We start from the raw sequence: 26,601 nt of genomic DNA, 5'->3' as shown, positions 1-26,601 counted from the left end.
GGGGAGCGCAGACCTGCGGGACGTTAGACCGGCCCCACGCTCAAGGCGTCATAAAGAGTATTTCAGGTGGGAAAAATCATTCGCCTCTCTGTGCCCGTGATCTTGTGTGAAAACAAAATTTTTAATAGCTAGAATTCTGAATTCTGACCCCACCCCCACCCCTACCCTGTAAACTGCACAGCTGACTCAGGCTGCAAAAAACATAGCATTTTCCCTAGAAATACTGGCACTCACCAGGGTCATCGAGGGCGTCGGCCAAATCAAAGTCACCTTGACCTGTGGGGAAGACACAGGGCATGGGTCACACCGAGATGGGATGGGCAGGGTGCCGGGTGCCGGCCTCCTCTTTGGCTGGTCTGTCCAGACATCCCCCTCGGGGCAAAGGTCAATCCCACCGCCCTGAGCTCGGTGGAAGGTCAAAGTCCACCCCCTCCACCTCCCCGTGGCTTTGCCAAACCCACCCCGTGGCTTTCCTGGTAGGCTGGTGCCGCCTCATCAAAGACGCGTCTGAAGGAACATTGTGGCACCCTTGTCTTTCTTCTTTTTTAATTGAAGTAGTTAATTTACAACGTTGTGGTAGCGTCAGGTGTACAGCAAAGTGATTCCGTTTTGACTGAATACATACATAAGCATTTTCTTTTCCAGATTCTTTTCCATTATAGGTTCTTACAGGATATTGAATAGAGTTCCCTGTGCTGCACAGGAGGACCTTGCTGTTTATCTATTTTACATACCGTAGTGTGTCTCTGCTAATCCCAAACTCCTAATTTATTTTCAGTTTCCACCTAGAAGTGATATCACATGGTACTTGCTCTGCAAACGTTATGAATTGCGACTCCGTGACAGGCACACTGTTGGGTGCTGGGGGTGTGACCGTGACCGTCATGAGCCCTGCCCCCTGGACCTTTAGGGGAGAAAGACGTGTGACTATCCCTGCAGGTGGGCACAGGGTGCAGCCGAGACCACAAGGCAGTGGGCCGTTCCACTTCCTGTGGGAGCAGACCTGGAGGTCTGCCTGGAGGCGGCAGCATGTGAGCGTTTTTGAAGATACAGACTTACTCCGTTTACTTGCCGGGACACATCCTGACCCTCATTTTCAGCTTAGTGAATGCTCTTGGGGAATGTGGTAAGCTCACAGCCGCATGGCTCGAATTGGGGATATTTTCCTCACTCGATAAAAGTTGAACTGAGGCCCAGCTGCACGCTGCCCCCTCACTGGCTGCGACATGCCCCCTCAAGCAAGCCTTTCACAAACATTGCAGGACAGCCCCACCTTCCTCCCCTCAGTGCTGGAGGGCTTTTGGGGGTGATGACACTGTTCTGGAATTCAAGAGTGGTGATGATTGCACAACAGGGTGAATGTGCTTAAAAAAAAAAAATCTCTGAACTGTTCACTTTTCTTTCAAAGGATTAACATGGTGACTTTCTTGCATGTGAATTTTATCTCCAAAAAAAAAAAAAAGTCTTTTTAAGGAGCCAGGGGTGGGAGGGCTGCAGTCACTTCCTCTCCTGCATATTAAAGTGCATTTTCCCCACATGCACCCCCGTCCCCCTGCCCTGGCCCCCACCCCACCTTCCCTGCCTCTCAAACCAGATCTGAAAACCCCTGAGGTCCGTCAAGAAAGAAGGATATTTTGCCATTTGTGGCCCTTCATTCAGTTTTTTTTTAACCGCTTCAAACACGAGAATTTTATAACTGGCATAAACATTTCCATTGCATCAAAAACAACAAAATACCTAGAAATAAACTTAACCAAGGAGGTTACCTATGCTCTGAAAACTAAAACATTGAGGAAGGAAATTGAAGATGACACAAAGAAATGGAAAGATACCTTGAGGTCTTGGTGTGGAAGAATCAACATTACCAAAAGTGGCCACACATGGCAGCCCCTAGACCCTGCGTCTCCTCCAGGTGTTCACCTGGGTTGCACCTGCCCTGGACGTAGTTTTGACCCATCCGGCCTGGGGTCAGGGAAGCCCCAGGCACGTCCCCCGCTGGGAAACCATGCAGGCAGCATCTGGGGCTGGTCACCGAGGGAACTCGGGCTGGGAGCCTGTCCATCCCCAGAAGCCAGTACCCGCCCCCCAATCCCAGACACTGGAGAGCGGAGATCTGAGGCCAGCGTGCCCCCATGGGCAGCCGCACGGTCTGGACTGGAGGCCAGGGCTCAGTGCGTCCCCAGACTAAATCCCAGAGAGCCTTTTCTAACACGGGGAGCTCCCACCTCCCTCAGAGACCTCGGTCTCTGCCAGCGTCTGCATCCCTCCAGCCCCTGCAGGTTCCTCTTTCGGGAACAATCTGGCCCCTTTCTGCTCCGGGTCATGGTCCAGGGGCGGAGGGGGAGACGAGAAGCCTTACGGGATTTATAAAACACATTCCTTCCAGGGCAGCCGGCGAGGGTGTGTCTGACCCTCCCTCCGGCACACACCCAGCTTCCCCCGGACCCTCGGCTACACAGGCAGCTCCGGAATCTGCATTCCACCCGCCCTTGACGGTGTACAAGTAACTCTCGACAGCAGGGCGCTTCCCCGTCCATAAACAGCACGTAGGCGTCTCCCCCGACCTGTGAGCCGGGCTGCCCCGCGCTGAGCAAGGCCCCTGGGCTCTGTCCCCGCCCGACCTGTTGCACAACAGCTGGGCGGCACCCGGGCCTTCTCCCGAAGGGCTGGGGGCCACCTCTGGGGATGCAGGAGCCCTGACACCAGCCTGCCTGGCAGCGGGGACCCCGGGTGCCCCCACCCCTGGCCTTGGAAATAGCCAAGTCCCCCCAAACCAACCACCAGCCTGTTTCCAGCCGCCTCCTTCCCTCTAGAGAGGATGCGGCGGATGCACGGGGAGGCCAGTGGAGGCAGCCGCCCCTGCTGGCTGTGGGTGTGGCACCAGGGAGCCTCGTGAGCATGACTCACACAGCACCCAGCCAGCCGTCAGGCGGGCGGGCGGGCAGGCGGGCGGGCAGGCGGGCAGCCCAGGGTGTAGGAAGGACTCAGTCCCGCAGGCCCGGCAGGACTGCATCAGGCACCCCCTGCTCTCCGGGACGGGCTGCAGCCAAGATCCTGCCCGGTGTGGCTTAAGCCGCAGCCCCACCAGTAACACCCTTCAATCTGTAGCCATGCCACCAGGGACATCCCTCGGCGGGGGAGATGCAGATTCAGCGGGCTCCATCTGGGGCAGATACGGGAAGGGCTGCGCCCGGGGCAATCACGGCCACCAGCTTCATTTTCCACCCAGGGCCCGAGACGGGGCTGGGAACACAAGATCTGTTTCTGATCTGCTTTGTTTCGCTGGCTCAGCGGCTCTTAACCAAACCCACGTGTTCTGGGGTTTACTTACGGATAAACACCGAGGAGAAAGCGGCCTCGTGTGTGTGTGTGTCTGTGTGTGTGTGTGTGTGTGTGTGTGTTCCAGATCTTAATGACGGTCCCCCATGGCTGAGATCCCAGAGGCGGGGGCTGGAAATGACTCATGCTGGTGGGAGCGAGGTCTTGGCACGGTACCCAAGACCCCCTACCCTCCAAAAACAAGCAACATTTGGTGGGGGCGGGGATTTCAAGAGGAAACCACCTGAGTGGCAGTTGGCGGAACGCTTCGGTTACGTCTAGTAACCAGACCCCTCCCTGGCCCAGCACTACCCCTGCAAGACGCTAAGATGTTTCGGATTTTGGTTTGCGTCCCTGAACTTCTGAAACCCCCCAAGTCAGTGGGACAAACGGCGTTTCTGCAAAGCAAACGGTGGGGCTGTGGTGCCAGGTCAACAGCCTCCCCGAATCAGGCCCCCCGCTGAATTATCTACCTCCATCTAAGGAGGAAATCCGCCCCAGGCAAGCCCTGAGAGGAGGTGGGGAGGGAGGAAGAAAACGCAGCTGGCTGTGTGAAGCCCTGGGTCCAATTACAGCTGCTGCAGCTAATCACCGGGGAGCGGGTCCACCGGGGGATACGCAAGGCAGACAGGGTCTTAAGAGTTTATCATTCCAACCGTTGTCCTTGTACCTCCTGAAGGGACCCTTGGAGACGGGCGTTCCTCATTTCTTTCCGTCGGATTTTGCAGGCGTCCCCTGACGTGTGGGTTAATTTAAACCGGCCCTTCTGGGGTCCCCTGTCATAGATGAAGCCACTTTGTGAGCCACCGACGGGTGGGAGCGAGACCGGAGGGAAGGCGGCCAGGGCGCAGCCATTCAACGAATGACAGCAATTTCACACCAAAATGGTCAAAGATTCAACTCCCGTTGGCCTTGAGGATGGACATGGCAGGAGGTTGACGTCTAGGAGATCTGGAACTTCATTGCACGCTCACTGTAGCAGCGTGATCGATCGCGTGCCCGCAGGCGCCATGACAGCCCCAGGGCTAAGCACAGAAGGTCAGAGTGGGGTGGGCGGTGGCCCAGTTCCTGGGAGCCCCAGGGCAGTGGGAATGGTCCCATCTGTAGGCGTGTGAAGCTACCGAGCTCATAAAAACTGACAGCACCACGCCCGGCTGCCTGTCTGGCTCCCCCGTCTTCGGAGACGGCCGCATTCTGTCTATGGAGGGTGCACCTACTTTTGCTTTACCCTGAGCACCCAACCCCCACATCTCATGGTCTTTCTCTTGCCTAACACTCCATGCAGTGTGCATCTCTCCAAACAAATCTACCTTTTAATCAACAGTGGCTCGCACTTGAATTCTTTCCTGCAGGAAGCCAAGGACCCACACTTGGTGGGGAACGTCCAGAGGCACGACCGAGACCCGGGCCACGGCTGTCCTCACACCCCACATCCGTTTCTCCTGCATCAGTAGGACCGTCTTGCCCTTGAGGGGTTCCACAGGGGGACTTCACACGGCTGGAGCAGGGACGCCCAGGGAGCAACCCCGAGCTTCCTCCAGGCAAATTGTACAGTTCCCCCCACCTTGGACACTGTGCCTTCGCTGTTTAAAAAAAAAAAAACTGCTTGGAAAGCATATTATAATGGCTCTCGCCCAGGACGGTGAGAGCCTGGTCCACCAGTCCAGGTTGACAAAGCAGAAAAGGAAGGGGCTGCCCGAGTCGCGGATGTGTTCCCAGTGGGTCCTGGTGTGTTGCTGGCGGGGTCCGACCTCCTCCTCCTGGAACCTCTGAGATGAAACCCATCCCAGCCTCCAGTCCTCCTGCTGCTTTGCTCCAGGACGACAAATGTTCTCAAGGAGAGCTGGGTTCTCGGGCTGCACAGCTTGATGGAAATATCCAGGCACTTGACTGACCACGGACACTCTCCACGACTCCTCCTTGACCTCAGCCCCTGGCAGCCTAGGAGCCGTGCCCCAGAAGGTCAACCAGTTGTCCTGGGTCCTGGCCTCTCAAGCGCCCTCTGAGTGTGTCGCACGTGGCAGCCCTCTGCACCAGCAAAGTCCCCAAGAGGAGACGTATTTGGTCACAAAGGAGTAAGGACTGATCATCTTCCAGAAAATGCAAGACTTGATAAAAATGCTGCAGACCTGATGAGGCGTTGCTGCACGGTGTGTCCTAAACCAGCCTTCCCAGAGCGACACATGTCCAGCAGTCCCTTAGGAGATGCTCAGCCATCCTGGAGGCACTGCCAGACAGCCGGGTGGAGCGGAGTGGAGCAGAGACAGTCACCTGGGAGGCACGGGTGTGAAGGACCACCTCAGGGCAGGGCTGCTTAAAGACGGGCCGCTCCCAGCGTTTTGGGTCCACAGCACGCCTTCCCCTCCAGCCTCAGAACCTCTGCCTCAGTGTCTTTCAGACCCTCAAGGGCATTCAGAGCAGCCTGGAATCTGGCCACCTGCAGAGTCCAGGTCCGCAGGTCTGCGTGGGGCTAGACGGCATTTCTCTCCGGCTCCAGGGGGATGTCCGTGCTGCTGGTCTGGGGGCCCCACTTTAGAAGTTCATGGCGGAAACAGGGAAACATCCTTACTCCTGGGGGGTGGGGGGCCTTCCTTCTTGCACCCTCCGGTTGACCCAGCGCCCCCACCCCCACAAGGGTCCAGGAGGTCCTCACCCCCCTAGAGAACCATAGCTTTGGTTACGAGGAGCCCCAGGCTGCTTCCCACAGGCAGGAGAGAGGCTGGATGCGACACTTGATGTCTGTGGATGAAGTCCCCAAACTCAATGACAATTGGGCTGGCTTCCGATCCACCCCGCAAGCCGCAAGAGAAGTTAATTCCACTCTGCCCATGGGATGTCCCAGCCCCACCAGCTCCTTCAACAGCCCCCAGTGCACTGGCCTTAGGATGGGGACAGCTCTGCTCTCTTTTGGAAGGAAACCCCCCTTTCAGAGGGGCCGCAGATGGCCGCAGGAGGGAGCTGCTTCCCGAGAGACCCCTGAAGATGGCGACTTTGCTGTCGTCTTCACCTGGAGCCCTAGAAGACACAGGGGCCTGGGACTCTGCATTTGTGCCCCATCCGCCCGGTAATCCTGACGCCCATCCAACGTTCCCAGCCACCTCCCTGGTGTTTCCACATTTCCTCTACGTCGTGTGTTATTGCCAAGGATGATAAGCAAAGAACAATTTTGGAGGAAAACATTTATAGAAAACTCATAAGGCATTCCTCTAATTCTAGGAGAGTGTGCTTTTGGGTGATATCTATTTTTGTTTTTTATCTTGAGAATGATTTGCTCCAAGGAAGACCGCAAAGGCACCCCCTTCCAGGGGGCAACTTGCGGTACTAGGGGACCTGGGGCAGGGAAAACATTTAATAGTGCTGGGTCTGCCCACCCGGTCCCACGACCGCAGCAAACGTGGACATACTTCTGAGGACACACAGGCGTGGGCCTGGAGCCCTCCTTAAAATTGTCTCTCAGGCAACCAAAGTGGAAACATGAAATCATACCGTATGGTGAATTTTATGTGTCCCCTCCATGGGGCCACAGGGTCCAGTTCAGTCAAACACAAGTCTAGAGGTCACCGTGATGGTAGTTCGTTGATGGGATTAACATCCACAATCTGTGGACTGCCGATAAAGCAGATTGTCCCGGATAACATGGGTGGGCCTGGTCTGATCTGTCGAAGGCCTTTAAAGCAAAGACGGAGGTTTCCCGGAGAAGGATGGATTCTGGCTCAAGACTGCAGGTTAAATCCTGCCTGCATTTCTAAGTCCATGGTATGGATGGATGGATGGATGGATGGATGGATGGATAGCTGGATGGATGGATGGATGGATAGATAGATAGATAGATAGATAGATAGATAGATAGATAGATAGATAGAATGGCTGGCTGGCTGGCTGGATGGACGGATGGATGGGTGGTTGGGTGGATGGATGGATGGATGGATGGATAGATAGATAGATAGATAGATAGATAGATAGATAGATAGATAGATAGATAGAATGGCTGGCTGGCTGGCTGGATGGACGGATGGATGGGTGGTTGGGTGGATGGATGGATGGATGGATGGATAGATAGATAGATAGTTGGATGGATGGATGGATGGATGGATGGATGGATGGATGGATGGATGGTTGGATGGATGGTTGGATGGATGGATGGATGGATGGATGGATGGATAGATAGATTAGACAGATAAATACATGGATGGATGGATGGATGGATGCATGCATGAATGGATAGATAGATTAGATGGATAAATACATGGATGGATGGATGGATGGATGGATGGATAGCTGGATGGATGGATGGATGGATAGATAGATAGATAGATAGATAGATAGATAGATAGATAGATAGATTAGACAGATAAATACATGGATGGATGGATGGATGGATGCATGAATGGATAGATAGATTAGATGGATAAATACATGGATGGATGGTTGGATGGATGGATGGATAGATAGAATGAATAGATAGATAGGTAGATATTTAGATACATAAGTAGAGGACAGATAATAATTACACACATACCTACAAAGACATACAGAGAGATACACAGATACAGATAGTCTCTCGTGCTAAGGCAGGATTTCCGACCTCAGCAGAATTAGCATTGGGGGTTGGCTGACTCTTTGCTGCATAGGGCCTCCCGTACATCACAGAACTTTGAGCACTTCTCCTGGTCTCCACCCATTTGACAAAAGCAACCCCCCACCGCCCCACCTCCCAGTGACTCCAGACACGGCCAAGTGTGCCCTGGGGGACAAAGTGGTCCCCAGGTGGAGCCAGGCTGGCTGCAGCATCTCTACCCAGGGGGTGTCACTTCTTCTGCACCTGTTGGGCGAGGAGCATCGCTTGGGTGGGGACCCACAGAACAGACCACCGCCACCGCCACCGCCACCGCCACCGCCACCGCCACACCGTGGGAAGTTGAAACCGCCCAATTGTCAAATCAGGAATCTAAGCTCACTGTTGTTATTTTATGTTCTACGCACAATTTGATCATTGGGCGGACAAGTTACGTGACGGGAGTCTGTTTTTCTGAAGCCTTGGTGACAATCATCTCGACAGCCTCGTGGAATGTGTCTGGGACCTCGTGGGTCTGCTCAGTACTACAGCTAAGGGGGGGCGGGGACTTGTGGGGAGGGGGCTGTCTGTGTGTTTAACGAATTACCCAGGACTCAAGGCCCACCCGGCTGTTCCCTGCACAACTGACCTACACTGAATCACCCTGACCCAGACCTCGCTTACTTTCTCGTTCCTCTTCAGACCTACCCCGCCCTCTTGTTTCACCATCATTAAGACCTCAAGGAAATGACTGACCCTCAGCTACGGCACCCCCATGCCAGGGCTGTGTGAGAATCAGCCCAGATCGTACCCGCCGAGCGGAAGTGACGCTGCCATTAAAACACATCCATCAAAACCCCGAACATCCTGCAAAGGGCTTGGCCAGGTTCAGCCAGTGCCGGTTCCTCCATTTTCTTCTGTCATGAGAACAATGTCACTTAAATCCACAACACTGTCCTGTACACCAGAAATGGACACATTGTCATCGACTGTACTTCAATTTAAAAAAAAAAATCCACTGTGGCGTTTCCCACAGACGTATGATGAACCACATGTCTTGCTGAATTATTCCAAAAGGATCAACTGGACTGTGCATCGTAGGGGGCTGGGCTGCCGGAGGCAGGAGGTGAGCCCACGGTCGTCACTCAGACGTGTTTTGCTGGTTTGGCAGCTGCGCAAGTGGGTATAAAACCAGAGCTCTGCCCTCTTCCTTCAGCCCTGGGGTGAGTTCAGGGACTGACAGGGAGCTCCTGGGTGCGTTTCTGCGTGACCCGCATCCGGTAAGACGCACAGAGGATGAGGGTGAACAGAAGGGTGTCAGGGAAGACCCCGAAAGCCCAGGACCTGTCACAAAACCACATCCGCCCCTGTGCTGCGCACCAGGAATCGACACAGTGTAAATGGACTATACTTCAATTTTTAAAAATAAAGGGGGTGGGGGAGGATATAGCTCAGTGGTAGAGCATGTGCTTAGGGTACATGAGGTCCTGGGTTCAATGCCTAGCCCTGCCATTAAAAGTAAATACATAAACCTAATTACCTCAACCCCCCCCCAAAATTAATGACAGATATCCTTTAAAACAAAACAACAAACCCACATCTGCCCGTGAAGAAGCAGCTCCGTATCCATAAACTGGACAAACAGGAAATACTACAAGGCTGACATCCAAACAAAACCTTCTCACACCCTAATCTCCAGCACGTCTCCTTCTTAAACCCCACCCGGTCTCCTAGCCCTTGGAATTTGAATATTGAAATCACCCAACTCAATTGAAAAAAAAAAACAAAACTAAACTAAACGCATCAAGCTTGCTTCTCCGATTGCAGTTGAATCTTACACTTCACGGGTTAATCGCGCTTTCTCGACGAGGTCCCTCCCCAGCCTCCTCCTCCTTCCCCTGCTTCCCCAGCAACCCAGCGTCCTGACATCCGGGGAAAGAGGCTGCATGGAAGTTCGGGCGTAGACAGTTCGGATGCGTTTTTAACTAGCCGCCACGCAGGGCGACATTCATGAGGGACGTTTAACCGTCCGCACAGGGGCTGCCTTTCCAGCAAACCCAATCTTGGGTGAACCTTCCCACCCAGCCAAGTCCACCGCCACCTGCGCTGTCATCAGAACCGATCTTTTAAATAGGAAACACGGCTTTTTCCCCAACACCCCAGCGCGCCGGGAACACGGGTCACTTTTTCCGCGCGTGGCGCAGCCCGGGAGCCAAACCAGGGAGCCGCTGGCTCCCCAGCGCTCTGGGCCCACATCCTCCGCGTCTGCGCTCAATTCCCAGGCCCGGGACAGACCCCTGGGCCTTCTCAGCCCCTCCCAGCCAGCCTCCTCCGTCTCCTTTCGCTACAGGTGCCACCAGCTACGGCCTTTCCCAAGCGACGGGTGCAAACTCGCACCGTCCCGGAGCAGAGCGTCCCTTACCTCGCGCGGGCGTCAGCAAACACAGGCACGCGAGACAGAAGAGGCCCCGCCAGCTCTCCATCCTTGCTTCCCGGAAACACGAACCTGGGGGTGGGGCGGTGGGGGGTCCCGCCGTCGAGTGGGCAGCGAGGCCCGGCCACCGCGCCCTGGACAGACGGAAGGACAGAAGGGCGGGCGCACGGAGGATGTGCCGCCTCCCGCCGTCCCGGGCGGGGAGTGTGACTCAACTGCAGGCCCCTGCTTGGCCGGCATCCAGTGGGCCGGGCGCTCGGGGCCGCGTGGGGCGAGTGCCTGCGCGCCGGGGAGCCGGCCGCCCCGCGAGGACCCAGGCGACGGGGCCCGCGCGCCCTGCGGCGCCCCGGCTCCGGGAAGCCCGCCCGCTCGCCTGGCAGCTCCGCGCCCCGCGGGCGTGGGAGGTGCGCCGAGGCCGACGGAGGCTCCCCGGGACCCCTCCCGCGGGGCGGCGCGGGCCCAGCGCCGCGCCAACGCCCACGCAAGGATCGGCGCGTAGAGCCGCGTTCAGCTCCGCCTTCGACCCGGTACCTTTCACCCAGTCCTCCCTGGACCCCACTTACCGTTGCAGGTGGCGGAACCGTGAGTCCGCGGCGGGGAAGCACGTGTCACGTGGCCCTCCCACCTGAGCCGCGGCAGAAGCAGGCGCTTGGACGCACCGCCTCGTGAATGCCGGGGTCTCCGCCTCCCACCGAGTGTGGGATGTCGGAGGAGTTTGTGCATTCACTCAACAAACACCCGATGCATCGTGTTCTGAGCCAGGTGCAGGCCAGACGCCAGCTGTGCGGCCACACAGGAGGAAAAGCTGTTTACGAAGAGGAGGGGTCGCTGAGCATTGCAATCAGGTCATTGTCGTGTGCAGACAACGCATACAGAGGCGGGGCAGGGGGGCACCCAACCCGTACTGTAAATGTGTCTAGAGATGGTTGAGCCGCAAAGCTAATTTTAAAGGCTGGGTGGGAAAGAAATGGGAGAAGACGATGAGCAGTGAGGACTGAGGGAGGACAGGAGGGACACCGGGAAGGGAGGAGGAACCCAGGGCCACTGCGAGGTCAACTCTCGGGGGTGCTGTGCACACTGACAGCTGGTGTGGCCTGAGTCTTAGTGCCCCGCCATCCACAATTCATACGTGGCAGCCCTGACCTGCAATGGGATGGTGTCTGGAGGAAGAGACTTTAGCAGGTGAGTAGGGTCAGGGGAGGCCATGAGGGTGGGGCCCCCATGATGGGATTGGCGGCCTTATAACAAGAGACCCCCGAGACTGCCCTCCAAGACCTGGAGACACAGGGAGGAGACGGCCGTCTACACACCAAGGGGAGAGGGCTCAGGAGACACCAGCCCTGCTCACACCCTGACCTCAGATTCCAGCCTCCAGGACGGGGAGACACAATGCCTGCTCTTCAAGACGCCCCGTCTGCATTATGTATTCTAGGAGCCGTCAGACTCATGCCGCCCGCAACTGAGGCACAGAGAGGGCCGTATACAAACCGCCTCCTATCTGTGGGCTCACTGTCTCTGATGCCTGGCAGCCGTGAGCCGGGGTGTCCAGAAGGGACACCAGCTGTGGCCACAAGACTCAAGGTCCCCATCAAAATGAGGACAGAACTGTGACAAGCAGAAAACACCTGAACGTGCCATAAAAGGGCGATAACTCAAGTCAGTGGCGGTGCTTCGGGGGCCCCACGTCGCGTGTGAGTCAGGCCTTGAAGGGGGAGGTGCAGATGTGCTGGAGGGAAGGGGAGGGGAGGAGGGCCCTCTGGGCGGGCGTGTCTCAGCTCCTGAGTCACGGTTTGGGCTGCGTCCTGTGAGGATTAAATGACAGTAGGGGCTTGATTTTGGTCCTTCTCTGTGCTCCACAGACAGCTCTGTTCTGCAGGTGGTGCGGAGGGGGGGCAACGTTGCACTTTTAATCAGGGGAGGACCGAGACAGCGTCCTTTATCGAGGATAATGCCACCGGGGGCCAGTGTCAGACAGGGGCTAGATTCTTTCCTTTTTTCTTTCAGTTGAAGTAGAGTTGATTTACAATGTTGTGTTAGTTTCAGGTGTACAGCCGGCTGACTCAGTTACCCACATATACGTACATATTCCTTTTCATATTCTTTTTTATTATCGATTATTACAAGGTATTGAATATAGTTCCCTGTGCTGGACAGTAGAAACTTGTTGTTTTGCCAACAATTTAACAGTTCAGCTAGCTGAGTCATTTCAACTCAGGTTTTCAAAAGATCCACCTTTGATCAAATCCTGTAGATTTTAAGGTCAATGTGAAATTAAATTGAGTTTGCGACAAGGTACATTCACCCAACATTTAAAAAAGAAAAAAGGAAACCTCGTTGATATATTCCTTACATGGATAGATTTATTTAAGAGTGAGTCATAATTTCATATTCTTAAGAAAATACTCATCTTTCAGTGTTCTCTCCTTTCACGAGACATTTATGCTTCTAGTATGACCACGATGCTTATAAAAACATCAGTGTTACTCACAGAGCTACAAAAAGGATTAATGCGTTTATTTTTCTTACCGTAGAGCAAGTCTGTGTGCAGAATCTGACCCTGAAGGCAACGCTTGAGGATTCATTTGGGGCGAACGTGGACACCGTCTGCTACCCTTGTGACCAGGTGTTTGGTGGTAGCTAGCCGTGGAACCCAGGCACGTGGACTCATCCAGCCCTCAGCTCTTGACAGCTGGATGACCCTATCCATTGATGGACACAGTGTATTTGTGTTACATCCTGTAGAATCCAGGACGCCATGTCCACCACTGTACACACACCCAGGGCCGTGGTGACGGGAGCATCTAATCAAGGTATTTGTTGAATGAAGCAATGAATAGATCTGATAAATAGCCAGTCTCTCTCTCTTTTTTTTTTGAAACTGTTTCATAGACTCAAAATTTATCAGAATGCCAAAGATAGAATAGCTTTAGGCACCAGATGCCGGTCCCCTGAGACGGCAGCTCCAAGTACTTTTAGACAAGTGAGGGGAGGAGGGGCCGGTGAAAGGATGTGGGTGTGGACAGGGTGAGTGAGACTCAGGAGCGGAGGGGGCAGCTCAGCTACCCACCCCCCCCCCCAGCTGCTGAGCTTCCAAGTGGGAAAGACTCAGGACTCCTGAGCGATGCCCGATATCATCCCTGCCCCAAAGACAGCTGACTGCGGAAGGCGGCAGCCCACACAGTCATTCCCAGGACACCACCGCCTCTCTGGACAACCGTCCCAAGAGCCTCACGTGAGCACGTCTGTGCCGCTGGAAACGCAGGATGACTTCGTGTTTCCACGGACGTGGTCCCCCCCATCCACCACACCAGGGCTTCTACGCTGGACGCGATGGACCTCCAAACCCAAGCAGACCCCTTTCCGAACTTTCACACAGAAGCACGCACTTTGGAAGCTTTGCGACGGGCGCACCATCCTAAATGGGGGCCGTGCCCCTGAAGGTGGTGAAGGCATCGGGGGTTGCCTGGGGAAAACCGTGATTTCAGTTCTTGAGCATCTGTCAGGAAGTATAGAAGGAGGTTCTCTGTCACAGAACGGTCAACCGAGCTCTCACATTGACGCTGATAAAGATTTTTTAAAGACAGTACAAATTCGTAGCATTCATCTGCATGGAAGATGCAGGGGAGTCTCTGGTGCAGGGGAGTATCTGGATGCAGGGGAGTATCTGGTGCAGGGGAGTATATCATGCAGGGAAGTATCTGGATGCAGAGGAGTATCTCATGCAAGGGAGTATCTGGATGCAGGGGAGTATCTGATGCAGAGGAGTATCTGGTGCAGGGGAGTATCTGGTGCAGGGGAGTCTCTGGTGCAGGGGAGTATCTGATGCAGGGGAGTATCTCATGCAGGGGAGTATCTGGATGCAGAGGAGTATCTGATGCAGAGGAGTATCTGGTGCAGGGAGTATCTGATGCACGGGAGTATCTGGTGCAGGGGAGTATCTGGTGCAGGGGAGTATCTGGTGCAGGGGAGTCTCTGGTGCAGGGGAGTATCTGATGCAGGGGAGTATCTCATGCAGGGGAGTATCTGGATGCAGAGGAGTATCTGATGCAGAGGAGTATCTGGTGCAGGGAGTATCTGATGCACGGGAGTATCTGGTGCAGGGGAGTCTCTGGTGCAGGGGAGTATCTGGTGCAGGGGAGTATCTGATGCAGGGGAGTATCTCATGCAGGGGAGTATCTGGATGCAGAGGAGTATCTGATGCAGAGGAGTATCTGGTGCAGGGAGTATCTGATGCACGGGAGTATCTGGTGCAGGGGAGTCTCTGGTGCAGGGGAGTCTCTGGTGCAGGGGAGTATCTGATGCAGGGGAGTATCTCATGCAGGGGAGTATCTGGATGCAGAGGAGTATCTGATGCAGAGGAGTATCTGGTGCAGGGAGTATCTGGTGCACGGGAGTATCTGGTGCAGGGAGTATCTGGTGCAGGGGAGTCTCTGGTCAGGGGAGTATCTGGATGCAGGGGAGTATCTGGTCAGGGGAGTATCTGGATGCAGGGGAGTATCTCATGCAAGGGAGTATCTGGATGCAGGGGAGTATCTGGTCAGGGGAGTATCTGGATGCAGAGGAGTATCTGATGCAGGGGAGTATCTCATGCAAGGGAGTATCTGGATGCAGGGGAGTATCTGGTCAGGGGAGTATCTGGATGCAGGGGAGTATCTCATGCAAGGGAGTATCTGGATGCAGAGGAGTATCTCATGCAAGGGAGTATCTGGATGCAGAGGAATATCTGGTGCAGAGGAGTATCTGGTGCAGGGAGTATCTGATGCACGGGAGTATCTGGTGCAGGGGAGTATCTGGTGCAGGGGAGTCTCTGGTGCAGGGGAGTATCTGATGCAGGGAAGTAGCTGAATGCTAAGAAATACTTGTTCCCAACGTGACAAGATAAATGAAAAGGAATGGGTAGATCAAGAAAACCCCAGAAATAAAGAGCCTGCACTTAGGGTGAACATCAGTCTTACAGCCCCAGAGAAGGGACCGTGGGCTCCATTCCGTTAGTGTCACGGCCTTCTTTACAAGTCACCCAGGTGGTAAAACATGTAAGTGAAAAGTACTTGGTTTCCAATTTGTTTTTATTAGTGTGATGTGAAAAAACAAATCCTGGCAAATAAAAGGATTTTTGAGGAAGCTAACCAAAGGCTTATCTCCCTCTATAAAAGGGTCAAGTCGACGTTAGGGAAGGCTCACACACACTCAACTTAAAGGCAATTTGTTAAACGGCCCAGAGCTTCTGTTCCGGGAAGTTCAGCGGGATCGATATTCGAATGACGGGGACTGGGGGACAGTCAGCCTTCCACGTCACACGGGAAACCCCTCAGGGCCGTGGACAAGGTGGGGGTCAGTCCTGTCTGGATGCGAAACTAGTCCTAAGTCAGTATCATCGAGCCAGCTCGGCGGCGACAGGCAGGACGCATCTCAAGGTGACAGCAAGGAATCCGACTTGAGCGAAGGCACCGGCGAGACGCGGCTGGCTCCCGGCGGGGCAGCCATCTTCAGAGCGGCCCCGCAGGCGGGCTTGTGGCCCTGCTGGGACCGCGGGGCCACGTGGCTGCCAGTCTCCTATTTGTCCAGAAGAGTCTGTTGAACTGCAGAGGACAGAGACGTAAGGACACAGTTGACAGGCACCCCGGCTCCCCCCACACGCGCACGAACGCAGCTTCCAACCCTACTTCCGCCCGAGGGCCTGAGCTCAAAACTGCTTGCAGGCAGGAAGCAAAAAACTAGATCTAATCGGCCAGGGAAAAAATTCAAGAAATTTCATACTACGATGCCATGGTGGCTAGAAGCAAAGAGATACTTCGGGGAACACAGAGAGGAAATGGAGAGCGCATTCTCTGCCAGCGACTTTTCTGAAAAGGTAAGAAATGCCAGTAAAATAGCCAATTTCAGAACAAATAATGTTCTAAATGAGGGCCCGCAGCGTTGGTCAATTTGCAACGATTTGGGGCTAAGGTTTTATGGTCAGTTCGTTTATGTTTTAGAGGGCTGTTTTGCATTTGGGGTGCTTAAAAATGACGGCTCATTTTAGGGGGGAGGGTGTAGCTCAGGGGTAGAGCGCGTGTTTAGCACACAGGAGGTCCTGGTTCCACCCCAGTGTCTCTTCTAAAAACAAATAAATCAATCAATCTAGTTACCTCCCCTACCAAAAGAAAAAGGAAAAAAAAAAGAATTAAAAATACTATGAATATAAAAAAAAAAGATCGCTCATTTTACACATCTTTTCTTTATTAGAAGCAGCCGTGAGCGAGACCCCAACTTTCTGAACGTCTCTGTCTTTGGCGTTCAAAATATTTTAACGTTAAAAACTCATCTCCATTCCACAGGTGTCTTATTCGATAAATGCTGCCTCCCTTGGGCACAGGAGTGAGTCTCCACAGAAGCACAAAAATGAAAGACAGAAACACACAGGCATATACAGCCGTCGTTGTGTCTTCCTGACATTTTCAAGAGTGGCCCCGAGAACTTTCCGTCATTTAAACTACCTCCTCTCGGCCCGAGTTCCCACCTGGTTGGGGGGGAAGTCTTGTCAAAGTGACCAGAAGTTGCCTCTCAGAGGTTGCACATTCTGACCACGCAGCCACGGGGCACCACTTGGACGATCATTGCCCCCAGGATTTAAAGAGACCTTAAAGATGGCTTGGGTCCCCTCCGAAGCCTCAGGCCCAGGGATGTTTATATCTCGCCTCCCAAACGCATCCCCTTGAAAGCTACGAAGCATGAAGGACCACAAAGCCGGATTTGAGAAAGGCGGGCAGGACCGCGGTGGGAGGACGTTGAACAGAAATGCTGGGGGGGGGGGGGGTGACACTCAGTGTCCCTTCTCACCAGGTGGCTCAGCGTTGGTGCTCTGATGGTTTTCCATATTGACCTCGCCCTGGTCGGCTGCAAGGAAGAACAAACGCCGCAAGGGGGTGAGCACGAAGGCACCACACCCTGGTCATGGTTCTCAGGCAGACCCAGCCCCCACCGGCCCACCCAGCCGTCCGCCCCAAAAGCAAAGGCCCGCCCTGCTCATGCTGCCGGAGGGCTCGCCTCGTGGCGTCCTGCCATCTTCCCGCAGTGTTCTTTCCATCTGTTTTTTTACTTCCAAAGTTTGATTCCACAATCTCTCCAACAGGCATCAGGCTGAACAAAACCCCGCCCCCGAAGGTTCTCCGAGCACCCGCGCGGGGCAGCAGAATTCAAAACGCACGACAGGTTCCAGGTCCAAACATGTTTATTTCTTTGCTGCGCGGTTGTGAAGGCGTAGGAAGCACACGTGACATGAAAGGAGCCAGACGAGCTCCCGGGACCCGTGACAACGGCGTCCCCGGCTGCCAGAGCACAGCGGCCTCGTCCCGGGGTCAACAGCCGGCCCCACTTTCCATCCGGGTCCCAGAAACATGCGTCACCCTCTCTGGGAACTGGATTTTGGTAAGGTGTCGCCCTCTCCACTGACCACGAGAGGAGACCCCAGTTAGAGACCAAAATCCTGAGGTTCAAAAAAGAAAAGGAGAAAGAAAGACAAAAAGAAAGAGAAAGAAAGAGAGAGAAAGAAAGAGAGAGAGAGGAAGAAAGAAAAAGGAAGAAAGGAAGAAAGGAAGGAAGGGAAGGAAGGGAAGGGAGGAAGGAAGAAAGACACGCAAAGAGGAGAGTATTCAAAGGGACCTATGAACATCGTGCAGGACGGTGGCCACACATGTCCTGTCTTCTGCTACTCAGGCAGGTAATCAACACAGATACATATTAGAGCGAACGGTTATGGCAAGAAATCCTAAATATGCTTTCATTTCACAAGCTAAGCCACCCCCCCAGCCCAATTTAAACGGAAAAACAAAAGAAGAGGAAAAGAAAAGACAGAAAGAAACGCAGCAAAAATACTCTAATGGCGCTGTGGAAAGCCTACATCGCATCTGGCAGTGTTTAAGGAAACGGGGAAAAAAATGCCTGTGTAAACAGTGAAGTGTGCCAAGAACAAAATCCGTTTGGGGCCAAACGTGATTTCCAGCAAGTAAAGAAGTTATGTCCAGTTCCCCACTATCTGAATAAACATTTCGGGCTGGAGGGGAGGGATGGGGTGGGCACACTGTATTTCGACGTTGCTGTCACAACCGCCGGGCATCTGGGGAGAGCCTGAGGGGGGTGCCTCGTGGGTCAGGAGAGGACCCAGCGAAGTCGGCACATACAGGAACGGGGCAAGGGCACCGCCGGCCGTGATGACAGTGGGGCTCTGCCCTCCGGGGCGGGGGGTCTCCAAGAAGCCGGGATTCTGCCTTGTTGAGACCATGTTTAGCTGGAGCCAAATGTGACCCGGAGCGAGAACAGCCCAGTGGAGGGTGCCCACACCCGGGAGGAGCATTTAGAGTCCCCATTGCAGGGTTGTCAACCCAGCTCCAGATACGAACCCCCAAACCTGCAACTCAGCCCCCATAAGACCACCACCCATTCACCTTGACCCTCAGCCAAGGTCTGAATAAAAGAGTAATGTTTACACCCAAAAAGGAGCTGGTCTGATGTGACAAAGGGGGGAAAAATGTCATGATTTCCATGCATACAGGGATATGCATAAGGATGCAAAAATTCTCAGTGTCCACAAGACCCCATCACTCACCCTGCTCTGCTGACCTTAGAATTTTAAGATCCTGAAGTTTTTTTTTAGGTTATTCCTAAATGTGCAGATTTTTTTTTTTTTCCTGCTGAGAACCGGGAAGTTTACATATTTGGAAAAAAAAAAGTTAGACGGAGAGAGAGAGTTAATTCTTGGAAAAGGACCACACAAATCCAGGGGCGATGGAAGCAGACTGTTAAAAACTGCACCATCGGGGGGAAAGATGAAACCCTACGACCCAGGACAGGGCAGGGAGGAAGGCGGCCGCCCCTGCCGTCCATCCTCCCGGAGGACCCACTGGCAAGGAGGGACCGGAGGGTGAGAAACCTGGTTCGTCCATGGGAACCCGCCCCTAAGCCTCATCATTGCTTCCTTTCAGATTTCCCTTTGCAACAGAATCTCTGCATCTCTCTTCCCTTTTCTGAAGCTCCCCGTGCCTCAAAATATAAGGTCGTAAGCTTCTGCACATCCGAAAGGGAGCAAACATGAAGAGCTGGGGGGATGGAGTCCGGGCTGGGGGAAAACACATCACTGCGGCGACTGCCCGAGACAGGACACGGACACAGGGGCAGGGTGTGCTCTGTACTCCGCGTCCTTGTAGACAAACACGGATCAGAGAGGACGACCCGGAGGCCCGCCTGGGGTCTTCTGCTCCCTACATCTTCGACTCATCTGAAACGGAAGGTCGAGAAAGGGAGACAAAAATAAAAAGAAAGAAAGAAAACAGAAGTAAAGTTCCAAGAGGTCTTTTTGCAGGTGAGTGCCCACGGCCCAGGCAGCAGCGAGCTGTTAGAAAGACGTCCTCTGTGGGGAGGGGTAGCTCAAGTGGTAGAGCACGTGCTTCGCATGCATGAGGTCCTGGGTTCGATCCCCAGTCCCTCCTCTAAGAATAAATGAATAAATCTAATTATCTTCCCATTGCAAAAAAAAAAAAAAGAAAGAAAAGAAAGAAAGAGCTCTTCTGAGCACAATGGTTAAGGAGAGAGGCTGACAGAGCAGCGAGCAGCAGCGGGTGGACTCAGAGTGGACAGCAAAATTGAGGAGGGGGAGGGGAGGAAAGGGAGAGAGACATGAGAGACAGATGATAGAGCAATGGGTAGATACGCAGATAAATGACAGATACGATGGATGGATAGATACACTGATAGCTAGTTACATAGACAGATACATGAATACATGGAGGACGGATGGATGGATGGATAGATAGATAAGATGGATAGATACATGAATGGATGAATGGATAGATAGATAGACAGACAGACAGACAGACAGGTAGACGGATGGATGGATAGATAGATAGGAAGGTAGGTAGGTAGGATGGATAGATACATGATGGATGGACAGACAGACGGATAGATACATAAATAGAGAAGGAAGGGAAGGGCGAGGGGAGAGAGAAATGAGTGACAGATGATAAGACAAAAGGGTAGATACATAGATAAGTGATAGGATAGATGGATGAATTTGATGGATGGATGGATAGATACATTGATAGATACTAACATAGGTAGATGAGTAAATGGATGGATAGAAAGATAAAGATTGGCAGATACATAAACGGACAGATAATAGATAGATATGATGGTATGATGGATGGATGGATGGTTGGGTGGATGGATAGATGGATGGATGAGTGGAAAACTAGATAGACAGATGTAACAGAGGGAAGAGGGAAGGAGGGAGCAAGGAAGGAAAGAGGGAGGGAGGGACGAAAGGACATGACATTTCACCGAAGCCACAAGAATCTGATTCCACCAAACACAATGGAAGCAGCTGTCTAATGTGCTGTGAGCCACAAAAATCAGCCATCGTCCACACCAAGGGACAACCACCACACACTGAGCTGTCCAAGCAGGTCAGACTCAGCACAGCCAGGCCCCGGAGAGTCACGCGGACCGCCACTCTCAGGGAATAACGCCAAACCGCGGTTTCTCCACGGATGTAGCCACACCCTTCTTGCAAAACCGCCAAGCTCACAGTTCCGTGGGTGTTTACACATCTTAAAATGAACAGACGTAGCACTGAAATTTTGAATCCAGGTATCAGGTGCACAAAACTTATAAAAAAGAGTCCTTTGTGGACTCCCCAAAAGATCGGGGATCTTCGGCGCATCTGATACCTGGATTCAACATGTCAGTGCTGCCTCTGTTCACAAAAACATGCAACGGACAATAAACAATTCACTTTCTAAGGCAGGTCTGAAAACTGAAATGTCTAGTCACAAAGAAAGATGCTCACTGGTCTGTGTTAGCGATCCCTTGCTCCACCCCTGTTTTTTGGGGTTTTTTTTTATGAGAACAGCACCTAATTTTCTTTGTATTGACGCTGGATACCTTACGGCTGGAGACAAAAGTGCCTAATTACTGAAATAAGAAATCCAGTCGGCTTCCCTCATGATAATTTGCAACCCTCCCCCACCTTTTCCTTTGCACGTTGCCATCAGCTCAGGATGGCGAGCCACATGAAAGCCACAAAGCCAGTCAAAACGTAGAGTCGCACCCAATTTTTGTAGGACATATTCCAGGGAAATAAATTTAGCCAACCTCTCCGCTGTGTGACTTGAATTCTAGTCTGCCCTGAGCCAGTGCTTCTGAAACGATGCTTTGCTTTTGTTTTTAAAAATTATTAAACTCGACGATTTCTTCTTGGGAGGGGAACTTTCCGTCTTCACGGCCACCCCTACCCCGTGCAATGGACTGGATACTGGAACCCAAGACCGAGAGCCAGAGGGGGAAGGTAGGGGGGGACACAGAATGCTTGAGTTCCCCAATTTCTGAATCCCGTTTCCAAACACTGTGTCACATCAGGTCTATGAAGACTCTGGGGAGCCTCCCAAAATTGCTGTGTCTTGACATACCCCTACCCCAGAGATTCCTCCACCCCATTCACAAGGGAACAGAAACGATTAGCAACTCCAGAACTCAACTGGGGTTCACCTACAGACCTTCAGAAAAGCTTCCGGAAAGGGTTTCCCATGCTCCCGTCCCTAGCGAGCATGCCTTACGCCCCTCCCCTCCTGGTGCTAGGAGAATCAAGACGGAAAAAGAGTTGTGTGTTCCCCTTCTGGTTCCAACTGTACATCTTTCATAAGTATGTCCTGGAACGTGGCCATCTGTCCATTTGGACCTCGCTGGGCACTGAGCATTCAGCCAGCCACGCTTTCCTGGTGGAGGGCGCCCACTCACAGGTGGGAAATAGGACGCAAGCAGGCCCCCTTCCCCTCCACTGCAAGAAGACACATCTGTAAAAACAGCGGCTTGTTTCAGGTCTGAATCCTAATGCTGGGCAGGACTTTCCATTTCGGGCTCTGAATAGTGTTTGTGGACCTAAAAATAGGGACTGATGGAAGATGAAGGGCAAACTCCATCCCTAGGGTGTAACCCGGCCTCCATCAGCATCCAATCGGGTCTTCTGGGAATTTCCCAAGCACCCTCGGGAAGAGGTCCTAAAGAACCGAGGACGTCAATGGCTCAACAGCCAAGGATGAATAAGGACTTACGATCCTAGGTACGATGGAAGTTCAGACACCACAAGGCTCCTCCAAGGAGGCGGAGCTGTCCAGGGGGCCCCCGCAAACCACGTCACAGCCCACCCTTCACTGGTTCTGCGAGAGTGAAGGCGAGACCTAGACAGAGCTTTGTGCAGACGCACGAACGTTAGCTATGAGCCCTCGCTGACGTCATCAGGACAAACAAGTAGCACAGCATTTCAGTCCAAGGTCCCCCGAACACCCAACGATGGCCTTCCCGTCGCTGTGCTGGTAACTGGCACTCCCTATGCACGTTGCCCTATACACTATCCATCCCGTCCAACTTTCTCGGGGACCTGTCGGCACTGGGTTCCAGCAGAAAGGGCATCGGTTGCTCAGTGTTTCAATTTTCATTCTCTTCGGTGGAGAAAACAATATGGCGGCACCAAGGCCACCACTCTTGCCCCAGTGATGACCAACGCAGACAATGATGACTACATCAAAAGAGCTAACGTTTCTCCAACACTCGCTCTCTGCCAGGCATCCTGTCAAGACTTTCCCACGCGACCTGATTGATCGTCACAAAAACCCCATAGCGTACAGACCGTCACCTGCCCCCCTTTATAGAATCTCCCCCCAAAGTGGAGTCGTTAGTAACTTGCACAAGCTCACATGGCCAAACACAGGAAGCACTGGCATCGAAGCTGCAAAGTCAGATCCCAGTATTCTAGTGATTTTAGGAACCGTCAGCCACGTGGCACGGGTTTCCCACCAACCAGAGTTCTGCTTTTGGCATTTTTAAGAGAAAACACAGTTTTCAAGTGAGCAACGCACCGCAGAGGAGGAAAGAGTGGTGACAGTCTTACCGTTCTCTTTGAAGCACAACTTCTTTTTCTGGTAGGCAATGAAGCTGGAAATGGCTCCAGCCACGGCGACCACGACAGCCCCGATGATCCCGGGGACCACCCCCTGGGACTCGCCTGTGGGAAGAAGCACAGGGCACCAGGACGGGGGGACACTCAGCATTCACAGAGAGACCACGGGGCAGGTGGGCGGGGACTGGCCCGGAGGAAGAGATGGGGTTGACTACTGAGACGCAGGGCCACCAGGTAACCACGGAGGGAACCCCACTCCTGAGCCTTTCCCCCGACAGCCACATCTGGTATCGGAATTAACTGGTTTCCAGTGGGACAACGAACCCTATGACTTCCCCATCCCTGTGACCAGCGCCGGTGTCCGACCGTCCCCATGAGGAAACTCACACATCCCACCGTGGAAGGTGCCCAGCTGGGACCATTCAGACGCCTTGTGACCCCGCACAGCTGGATTCCCCGGTCTTCATACCCATTCTAGAGAACCAAAGCCACCGACTTCCTCATTATGTTCATTTGATTTATTAAGATGGGGTCGCTATCCACCTGCCCCTGCCCCACGTCTACACCTCTTTCTTGGTGTGGCAGGTGCACGAGGCATCCTGCTCTATGAATAAAAAGGAAGGATGGTGTGATGGTTAATTAAGCATCAGCTTGACTGGCCAAGAAATGCCCAGGTAGCTGGGACAACACGATTTCTGGGTGTGTCCTGGTAAGTCTCTCCTGAAAAGATGAACATTCAAACACTCTGAGTGAAGCAGGCTGCCGTCTCCAATGTGGACAGGCAGCCTCCAGTCCACCGGGAATCTGAGCAGATCAAAAAGGGACAGTGTGCTCTCTGCTGGAGCTGGGACATCCATCTTCCCCTGCCCTTCGACACGGATGCTCCTGGTTCTTGGGATTTGGGACTCGCACCATTGGTTGTCCTGGTTCCTGGTGCTTTGCGTGGAAACTGAACTGCACCCGAGGCTTTCCTGAGTCCCCAGCATGCAGACAGATGACCGTGGTGTTCCTAGCCTCCACAACTACGTGAGCCAACTGCACATGATAAATGTCTTTCTCTGCATCTCTAGAGAAGCCAGCGGTTGTTTCCCTGGGTCATATTGATGGCATTCTTACTCAGGGTCCTTGGGGAGGGACATTGAACTTCAAAAGCAGGTCCCGTTGGCACCCAGCTCTGGGAGTGTCAGAGGTGGGCGGGCAACCTCACTTTACCGCGCTTCGCAGATTCGCGCTTTCTACAAATTGAAGCTTTGTAGCCACCCCACCTCCAGCATGTCTGTGGGCGCTATTTTCCCGACACCAGTGGCTCCCTTCGTGCGTCTGGGCCACATTTTTGTACGTCTTCCCATATTTCAAGGTTTCTCATTACAATTATACTTGGGATGGTATCTGTGATCAGCAATCTTGGACTTGCTGAAGGCTCAGAGTCTCAAAATGCTGGTTGGCATTTTTTAGCCATAACGTGCGGACACTGCTTTTACAGGCATCATTGTCACCGCACACTTCATAGACCACACCGTCTAGTGCGAACATCACTTTTCTACGCACTGGGGAACCAAAACGTGCGTGGGACTCGTTCTATCGGAACAGTCGCTTTATTTGCGGTGGGTTGGAACCGAACCCGCCGTATCTACCTGCCTGTGTTCTGGGACACGCATCTCAGAGAACTAGGCTTCATGTCAGAGTCCCTAGGGTAACACTGCAAATGCTCAATGTTACGTCGTGACCGCTGCCCCCCAGCCCCCTGAGAGTAACAACGAGACCTCCAAGACGTCAGAAACGAGGTGTACATACCCTGCTCCTCCCCGTCGTGCCTCTGGTTTCCACCGGCTCCGCCACCACCGCCACCGGCCCCGCCACCACCGCCTCCTGCAAGAGAGGAAGCAGGCTTGAGGACAGATTGCATCGGGAAGATATTTGGGCACAGAAGAGTCACAGCCAGGAACAGCCCCTGGGACCTTGGGTCATGAGGGCACCTTAACAGAAAGGACCACGGGACTGATAAAGCCATTTCATCTCAAGGTGTCCTTTTCCACCGCTGAGTGGGGACATCCTCGCTCTGTGGAAGGTATCTCCCGTCTCGCTCCCATGGACCTGGAAACCAGGCTTGGCATCTGACTCAACCTCCACCCCCACGCTGGGCTCCAGGAGACCCAGGGAGTCATGAAAGCGTGCCAGGGGAATCCCAGCAGGGGTCCCAGAGCCCACCTGAGACCCTCCCATGGTGACGGGCTGATCTCAAAGACATTCCTGTTGACTCCCAGTCTCATGAGTGGTGGTCACTGGTGAGGTGTTAACCGTGGACCCATCACCTGGGGTTATTTTCTTCATCCGTGCTTCCCCCCAAGGCTAAGAGATGCCAGCTCACCACCCCCATTATTCCTGCATTTAATGCCAATATATAGTTGGTTTTAAGCTGATGTGGGTACAATGATTACTACTCAGTGAGTCATTCACCCAGTGGACTGTAAACCTGTGAGTGATTTTATTTCTGTTTAAAATCAGAGACTCCCTCTCTGTGTGTCTTGATGTTACACTCACACAGGCACTGCATGTTACACAGCTCAGGAGCAAGAGGGCTGCCTGCTACACTCAAAGTGGGGGGACTGCATGTTACACAGCTGTAGACCCAGAGTACAGCCTGTTACAGTCAATGGATAAGTGCACCGTACACAGGCATCAAATTAGAACACTGTCTGTTACACTCTTCAAAGCGGGGAGGTCTTGACCAGCACACATTCATGATTTTAAATGGAAAACCAATTTAGAAGGTAGATGGACAGCCATTGCAAGACATGACTTCAAGGAACAGAGTGAAAGGAGTTTACACTCTGCAAGGTCTGTGAACTCAAGAGGGAATGCAGGGACATTTCCAGTAGACGACCAGCGAGATGTCCCCAGATCACCTCACGGTAAGTCCTCAAATGCCATAAAAAGAATTCGAATCTTTTGGGGACTGGATTATCCATTAAGGTCAATCAGTCTCAATTCATCAATCAAGGAGTCGAAGGGAAAATATCTCTGGTAACATTTAATGCACACCAACAAGGAATGATCCTAACCATAGCTTCCTTGGTCCTCCTACGACCAGTAGGGCCGTCAATGATCACAGCTGTTCTGGAAAATAACTTAGCCATCGTGAAGGGATGTAAAAGTTGGAATTCCCTTCAGAAGTCCCACTTCACGGAAACCACCCTAAGGGAACCAGAATGGAGGGCGTCCAATATCAAAGTGTGAAGACATGTACAAGAAACTGGGATGAGACCAAAAAATACAGAAACTAGTGAATATGACAAAACAGAAGCAGGCTCCCAGATACAGAGAACAGACTAGTTGTGACCAGTGGAGGGAGGGATGGGGGGAAGGGCA

At 53.2% G+C, this 26,601-nt stretch overlaps 2 protein-coding genes, 1 long non-coding RNA gene and 1 other non-coding gene across 9 annotated transcripts in view; 2 read left to right on the top strand and 2 right to left on the bottom strand.

Annotated features, from left to right (window-relative positions):
- XG (Xg glycoprotein (Xg blood group)) overlaps nucleotides 1-11,030 on the bottom strand; it is a 31,616-nt gene extending 20,586 nt beyond the window's left edge. For 3 of the 4 annotated variants that reach the window (XM_072955913.1, XM_072955912.1, XM_072955914.1), the window contains exons 1-2: nucleotides 10,871-11,030; nucleotides 235-276 (exon numbers count right to left, since the gene is read on the bottom strand). In XM_072955913.1, coding sequence (XP_072812014.1) covers nucleotides 235-276; nucleotides 10,871-11,030 — 202 coding nt within the window. The other variant, XM_031671225.2, reaches the window with a different exon arrangement.
- Nucleotides 11,013-17,103, top strand: LOC140691779 (uncharacterized). 2 transcript variants are annotated; one of them, XR_012067452.1, is made up of 4 exons: nucleotides 11,013-11,152; nucleotides 11,740-11,998; nucleotides 12,839-13,117; nucleotides 16,625-17,103. It is a non-coding gene; the product is annotated as an uncharacterized lncRNA (long non-coding RNA). The 2 variants fall into 2 exon arrangements; XR_012067451.1 differs by lacking the exon at nucleotides 16,625-17,103 and adding an exon at nucleotides 13,387-13,401.
- CD99 (CD99 molecule (Xg blood group)) overlaps nucleotides 15,356-26,601 on the bottom strand; it is a 32,194-nt gene continuing 20,948 nt past the window's right edge. The window contains exons 7-10 of one of the 2 annotated variants that reach the window (XM_072955909.1): nucleotides 25,027-25,101; nucleotides 23,224-23,337; nucleotides 17,127-17,183; nucleotides 15,356-15,886 (exon numbers count right to left, since the gene is read on the bottom strand). In XM_072955909.1, coding sequence (XP_072812010.1) covers nucleotides 15,861-15,886; nucleotides 17,127-17,183; nucleotides 23,224-23,337; nucleotides 25,027-25,101 — 272 coding nt within the window. In that variant the 3' untranslated portion in view covers nucleotides 15,356-15,860. Of the gene's footprint in view, nucleotides 15,887-17,126; nucleotides 17,184-17,499; nucleotides 19,561-23,223; nucleotides 23,338-25,026; nucleotides 25,102-26,601 lie in introns of those variants that run through there. The other variant, XM_072955911.1, reaches the window with a different exon arrangement.
- On the top strand, nucleotides 19,699-19,771 carry TRNAA-CGC (transfer RNA alanine (anticodon CGC)). Its single transcript has one exon. It is a non-coding gene; the product is annotated as a tRNA-Ala (tRNA).

The sequence above is a fragment of the Vicugna pacos genome, chromosome X (assembly GCF_048564905.1).
Source record: "Vicugna pacos chromosome X, VicPac4, whole genome shotgun sequence".
Classification (NCBI taxonomy): domain Eukaryota; kingdom Metazoa; phylum Chordata; class Mammalia; order Artiodactyla; family Camelidae; genus Vicugna; species Vicugna pacos.
Note: the sequence above shows the minus strand (reverse complement) of the source record. Positions and strands in the feature narration are given on the sequence as shown.